Source organism: Monomorium pharaonis, chromosome 9 (assembly GCF_013373865.1).
Source record: "Monomorium pharaonis isolate MP-MQ-018 chromosome 9, ASM1337386v2, whole genome shotgun sequence".
Taxonomy (NCBI): domain Eukaryota; kingdom Metazoa; phylum Arthropoda; class Insecta; order Hymenoptera; family Formicidae; genus Monomorium; species Monomorium pharaonis.
In genome coordinates, this window is record NC_050475.1 from 9,345,403 (window position 1) to 9,352,895 (window position 7,493).

The 7,493-nt window shown below is 36.6% G+C and overlaps 1 protein-coding gene across 1 annotated transcript; it reads right to left on the reverse strand.

Moving 5' to 3' along the window:
- Positions 1–2,456: 2,456 nt before the first annotated feature.
- LOC105837101 lies at positions 2,457–3,107 on the reverse strand. Its single transcript, XM_012681597.1, has one exon. The coding sequence runs from the start codon at positions 3,105–3,107 to the stop codon at positions 2,457–2,459; it is 651 nt and encodes a 216-aa protein (XP_012537051.1).
- Between the last annotated feature and the right edge of the window lie 4,386 nt (positions 3,108–7,493).

A 7,493-nucleotide genomic window follows, 5' to 3' on the forward strand; every position in this document is an offset into this window, starting at 1 on the left:
ACAAATATGTCGCAATGGGACCTGCTTATTAATGATACATTTTGTATGGATAATTATTTCTTTTCATCTTCTTTACCTACAGAATTTAAATGGGGAAGTGTGGAAATATCTTGGATAAAAAAAATTGGAATAAGATACAGCATTAATAATTGCGTGGTTCTTGCAGTTGATACCGAATTTCTACCAATATTTGGAATAATTAATAATATATTATGCAATGCAAGTAGACGTGTATGCTTTGTATGCAAAATATGGAATAATCTCGGATATGATGAAAAACTTTGCACATTTGAAATGTCAAAAACTGAATTTTAGAAATGTTGTTTATTAGATAATTTACATAATCCATATCCTGCTATTTTTCATGAAATGTCAAATGGAGATTATTATGTTACTTTAGGAACTGCCACTTAATAAAGTTTAATAATATTTATGTTATGGAGTTATCAAAGTTTATAATTAATTAAAACTTAAATAAAATAAAATAAATATATAATTCAATAAGTATTAACTTTTTTTAATATACATACATAATAAATATGTTTATATATATATATATATATATATATATATATATATATATGTATGTATATATGTATATACAGGGTGATTCAAAATAACTATATGTCCTTGCATAGACGTATTCTTAGTAATATTCTGAGTCAACTGTTTCTTTCGCAAAAAATTATCCAGAGCTTAGATTTCTAGATATAATAAGAAATAGTTTACGTATCCTGAATCGGATACAAGAGGTAAGCAGGAAGGGCTCACCGCTGCTCGCAGGCACCACGAGCACCGCGAGGCATCTGCTGCGCTCAATAATCGATAATCATCTCAATTATCTTTAACGATGGTATTTAGTATTTTGAATTACCCGAATATTATGTAATAAAGGAAGAAATGAATAGGTGACAGAGAGAGAGAGAGAGAGAGAGAGGAGAGAGAGGGGGGAGAGAACTTGTTTGAACCTGTTTACGCACGTACCATCCTGCAATCAATTGATTGTTCTCACGATCCATCCTTCAGTTTATCGGATTAAAATTCTTTTTTTCTTTCTTCTTACATTTTATCACTTCACTCATTTACACACACACACACTCTGTTCACTCACTTGACCGAATTTATTTACACATCAAAAAAATAGTACAAAACATTTAACTATTAAACATCACTAATCACTCGGCGCGTCAAAATTATTCGAAGAAAGAAACGCGTATTTACTCGACGAACACATAACGCGTGTTTACTAGTTACTCGATGTCAGCTGACATTGAGCTCAGCTAAGCAAGCAGACAACTGACTTTATTGGTTATTGTGTCGTAACACTGTCGAATATGTGTCTGGAAACGCGGCAACTTAAAAATAAAAATATTGATTAATATAATTTACTATTATAATTTGTTGAAGTATATGTTGGAAATGCATACACGGAGACCCGGAGAGCAAAAAATTTGACATTCTAGTAATCAATTTGAATATTCTACGTAATTATTTAGATGATAGAAAATTAATTTTAAATCTGTATTAAAGATCTGTGTTAAAGATAATTGAGATGATTATCGATTATTGAGCGCAGCAGACGCCTCGCAGTGCTCGTGGTGCCCGCGAGCAGCGGTGAGTTGTGCCACCCCTGCTTACCTCTTGTATCCGATTCAGGATACGTAAACTATTTCTTATTATATCTAGAAATCTAAGCTCTGGATAATTTTTTGCGAAAGAAAAAATTGACTCAGAATATTACTAAGAATACGTCCATGCAAGGACATATAGTTATTTTGAATCACCCTGTATATATATATGAGGGGAGAACCGCCTCGCTAAAAATTAGTCAAGGTAGACTTCGTCTTCAATATTTATTTTACTACAATTATTTTTAATTGTTTTAGCGCGCCTTTCGGCGTAGAGGAAAAAGTATGTTACAATCTTCTCTCCCTATAGAAGATATGAGGCTTCGTTAAGATGACTAATATCGGACCGTATTTCTCTTGAGGTTTCTCTTCTGTTGAAGATTCTGGTGATTCCTTTAGTGGAAGTGTCTCCTGGCGAGTTTTCTTCGCTGCAGGTTGTTCAACGGAGAAGATCCGTTTGTGTGGCGGCCTCTTGGTGAGTTGTTTGAGTCGATGCGTCGATGAAAAATCTTGGTTCAGGGAAATCAATCGGGATCAGCTTCCAAGGGAAATATTCTGTAGATCTCTCTTGTTCTGACATCTGGCAGATCTTCGCTCTAGTTGGAGCAAGTACTACATTTGCTCATTGAGCGAAGAGACGTCCTTTCTTATATATTGTCTGATTAGTCATCTTAATTGCGAGTTAATTCATAATGCGACGTCTGTCGGCAGGAAAAATTTTCTCTATTTGTTTGTTAAATTCAGAATATATGTGCGGTTGTCAATTGTCGACGGTCATAGTCGCCTTGTCAATGATCACAGCCGCCACAGGACCCCCCCCTCGTTCTTTTACAGTTCTGCTTGAAAACGAACGATAGGTTTTCGAATTCTTGGATTTCGTTTTTCTGGTGCTTGTGGCTTATTTGAAGAAGGTATTTCTTCTTTTTCCTCAAAATTTTCAGAAAATAAATATGCTGGCTTGATTCTTTCCAAAGACACTGTAGTACTCTTGTCACCAATTTTAATTGTGTAAAATTCGTCATTCCTCTTGACAACTTCATATGGTCTATCATAACGAGGGTAAAGTATTTCTGTAGGTGCATCATGTCTGAGAAAGACATCTAAGGCTTCTTTTAAATCTCGATAAACAAATATGTTTTTCTCTCCGTAACGCTTTAGTCGAAGTGATAATTTTGAAATCCATCTTCTGAGTTTACCGACGAAATCTTCTTTATTCCATTCGTCATTATTATCTTGTCCAAAAAATTGTCCAGGAAGACAAATGGTCTCTCCGAAGATCAAATCAGCAGAAGTTGCAGCTAAATCTTCTTTAAATGACGCCTTGATTCCGAGAAGTATAATAGGAAGTACTTCAGTCCATGAATCGGTCTCATGACACTTGATTGCAGTCTTGAGTTGACGATGAAATCTTTCTACCATTCCATTAGCTTGTGGATGATAAGCAGTAGCTTTCCGATGTTTTGTACCAGTGATTTTCATGAGTCGTCGAAATAGTTCCGACTCAAACTAACAACCTTGATCAGTCGTTATCCTTTCAGGTACGCCATAATGAGAAATCCATTCTGAAAATAATTTCCGTGCAATCGTTTCAGAAGTAATATCCTCGCCTCAGGCCATCGTGAGAATCTATCAATAATAGTTAAACAATATTTATAGGTTTTTGATATTGGCAAGGTTCCAACAAGATCAAGATGGATATGCTGAAATCTTCGTGTTGGTTTCATAAAGGTCCCAACAGATGGATGGTTATGTCGGTTAACCTTGTTTCGTTGACACTGGATACAGGTTCGTGTCCAACGAAGACAATCCTTCTTGATTTCCGGCCAAACAAAGCGTTGAGTGATTAGTTTGGTTGTAGCTCGAATTCCGGGATGCGATAGGCCATTTAAGTTCTGAAAGACTTGTTTTCGAAATGATGGTGTTACATAAGGTCTTTGTAAATCATTTGAAGTATCACAGACAAGCATTGTCGTTGTTCCTGGAATATTGACTCGAAGTAGCTTCATCGATGTTTTTTGATTTTTGAGAAGATCCGTAAACTCTTCATCTCGTTGTTGGTCCAAAGTTAATTATTCAAAATCGATGGTTTCTGTTATACTTCCCACACGAGATAATGTGTCAGCAACGATGTTTTCTTTTCCATGAATGTGCCGAATGTCTGTAGTAAACTGGCTGATAAATTCTAGGTAATGGGCTTGTCTTGGCGAACTTTTTAAAGAATTTTGAGCTAGTGCGTAGATCAATGGTTTTTGATCTGTGTAGACCACAAAACGTTTTCCTTCTATCATGTGTCGAAAATGGCGTATTGCTGAGTAAACGGCCAAAAGTTCTCGATCATATGGAGTATATTTCTTCTGTGCAGCTGACAACTTCTTACTGAAGAATGCCAGCGGTTGAACTTGTTTGTCTACGATCTGATGTAGAACGACTTCAATTGCTGTGTCAGATGCATCGGTAGTTAGAGTAAGCTCAGGAGATGGTACAGGATGTGCTATAAGAATTGCTTGAGCTAAACTTTTCTTGCATATTTCGAAAGCTATTTCGAGTTCTGGAGTCCATTAGATAGGAGTTTTTTCTTTAATTTTTGATCCTCCAAGAACATTATTAAGTGAAGCCTGTTCCTTGGCTGCTCCTGGAACAAATCTACGATAAAAGTTTGTTTCTAGAAATTTTCGCAACTGCTTGATTGTCTCTGGTTTCGGAAAGTTTTGAATAGCTTCTACTTTCTCGGGTAAAGGTCGTGTGCCCTTTTCAGAAACGAGATATCCTAAGAACTTGACCTGTTTCTCTTTAAAGATGCATTTAGCTACATTCAATCGAACACCATACTTTTGTAATCGACTGAAAAGCTTCTTCAAATGACACTTGTGTTCTTCCTCTGTCGAAGATGCAACAAGGATGTCATCAATGTATGCATAACAAAAATCTAATCCGTGTAAGACTTCATTAATGAACCGTTGGAAAGTTTGTGCTGAGTTTCGTAGGCCAAAAGGCATGAAGCGATACTCGAAGAATCCAAACGGCGTTATGATTGCAGTCTTCGGAATGTCGTCAGGATTCATTGGAATTTGATTGTATGCTTTGACGAGGTCCAACGTAGAAAAGACTGTTTTGCCATGTAACGTTTGTGCGAAATCCTCTATGTGAAGAATAGGATATCTATCCAGGAATGGTTCTGCTGTTTAAGCGACGATAATCCCCGCAAGGTCTCCACATATTTCCAGATTTTGGAATCATATGCAGAGGGGCAGACCAGGGACTCTGCGAAGGTTAAATAATACCTTCTTGTAAAAGAAGATCAAATTCCAACTTTGCTGCTTTGAGTTTATCCGGAGCCAATCGTCTAGCCTTACAAGATTCAGGAGGTCCAGATGTTGTTTCAATGTAGTGTTTGGTTTGATGATCAGACAAGGGTCCTCTTGCTGGTTGAGTTATCTCTGGATAGTCCCGAAGAATTTGGTGATATGCAGTTTCCTCAAAGATAACTTTAACAGACTCTGATTGCTGTTGGCATGTTTTCCCGGGAAAAGATAACACCGTTCGACCATCTGCTAAACATCTTTTCTTGATGTCTGGAAGTAGATGAAAGTATGCCAAAAAGTCTGCTCCGATTATTGGCGTTGTGACGTCTGCAATAATAAATCTCCAAGGAAATTCTCGTCTCAAGCTAAATCTGGTTTTAAATTAATAATTCCAAATGTTGAAATGATTGAACTATTGACTGCAAAAAGTTCGTATTTTCCTTCCTTTTGAGATCTTCCACAGGGGGTTCGTGGAAATACACAGACGTCAGAGCCGGTATCGATTAAAAATTTTGTTTTGCTTCTTCGATCGATGACGAAAAGACGGCATGGATGAGGTTGGATATCGTTGGCCGCCATCAACGATTCCTTTATTCGTTTTCTTTTTTGAAATTACAAGGTTCATCACACTTTCGGGCTTTTTCCTTGAATCGACGATGATAGTAGCAAAGTCCATCCTCTACTTGGTTATCTTTGGGTGTTCGAGAACGGCTTCGACTTTTTCGGGAAAAAGATTCTCTCCAACGTTTCCTTTCTCTAGAAAATTTGGAGGTTAAAGATGCAACTTGTTTGGTGAGTTCTTCGATTTGCGTCTTAATTGCTTTTTTTTTTTAAGGTTCTGAAGATTCGATGACTGTGACGGCCCGGTAATTGACTTCGTGGATTTTATCAGCTTTTTCAGCTACCTCTTCTAATCGGTCTTCTCCTCTTGTTGTGAGAATGCATCTGGGCAGGTAATCTTCCCAGCCATTCAGAGAAGGTTGTCTGGAACTAGATTTCCACCGAGATTTCGAAGATATCAAAGAAATTGAAAAGGTTTCCTGTCTCCCAATTTTTCGTGTTCTAAAAGCTGCCGAGTTCATTGCTCTTGAAATGCTGATAAGCGTTGAATGAGTGTCTTCTTCAATGTCTCATATCTCTCAGTAGCCGAGGGGAAAGAAATAATATCCTTGATTTCTCTCGCATATTTCGTATCAATATGCGAGAGCGTAGGCATATTTTGTAGTATCTTGATTGATCCCACAGATGAGAAATTGGTTTTCAAACTGAGCGAACCAAAGATCAGGTTCTTCTGACCAGAAAGGTGGCATTCGAAGTCCTACTTGATGTATCTGTTGCTCCATGATTGGTTCTTCTAAGATTGAAGATGTCTCTTCTGGAACTTCGATTTCAGTCGGAGTTGATGTTTCAGTCGAGGTTGACGTTTCCGTCAAGATTGGCGTTTCTGTTGAGGTCAACGTTTCCGTCGGGATAGACTTCGTCTTTAATATTTATTTTACTACAATTATTTTTAATTGTTTTAGCGTGCCTTTCGGCGCTGAGGAAAAAGTATGTTACAATCTTCTCTCCCTATAGGAGATATGAGGCTTCGTTAAGGTGACTAATATCGGACCGTATTTCTCTGGAGGTTCCTCTTCTGTTGAAGATTCTGGTGCTTTCTTTAGTAGAGATATCTCCAGGCAAGTTTTCTTTGCTGCAGGTTGTTCAGGAAGATCCGTTCCCAGTCAGAAATGATTTCTCGAAAAGACGTCGTTTCGACGTCGAAAAGAGAAGTATAAAATTTTCGAAATTTCTGTTCAATTCGATATATTTTTGACTCCAATTTCGAGTAATTTTCGACTTTCGTTTTGACATATAAACAACGTCGTTTCGAGAATCTATTTCTCATTAGGAAATTAATTTAGAAATTGAAATTACTTTGATTTATTAAGCGAGTTCAAGCCGCGGCTATAATATAAATTAATAACATAAATAATAATCTTGTATTTTTTTAATATAACTTTTTTTATCTTAAATAAGCCGAAAATAAAAGAAAAATACTTTCACCTTCCCAACTCGAATCAATGGACGAGTTCAAGTCAGCAAAACGGCTAGATTTTGATCTTGTGATGAAACGGCTAGATGAAACGGCATTTCATCATCAAGATCTGTGCAAATCCATTTTCTCAAACCAACATCAATATACACATCCAAATCCTCATTTACTGATAAAAATTTTAGTACAACAAACTGTAAAAAAAAAATTAAAAATAATAATGTATACTATTAATGTAGTATGTACTATGTACTTTTAACATGCTTTCGATCTATTTTATCTTATGCAAGCTACATGGATATTTTTAAAACAATGAAATTGTATGAAGTAATGGCACACATAAGTAATTATTTCCGTTTGGAATTAAGTAGCACTTGCAGTAAATATCACTGGGAGAATATACTATTCTTCTCTCTTGAAGATGCGAAACACAAACGATGCCTAGTTCAGAAGAGGGAAGTGGATATGTATAAAAGTCCTTTTGCTTCTGAAATTTGTAACCAACAAAAAACAGAGTTCGTTGGCTAT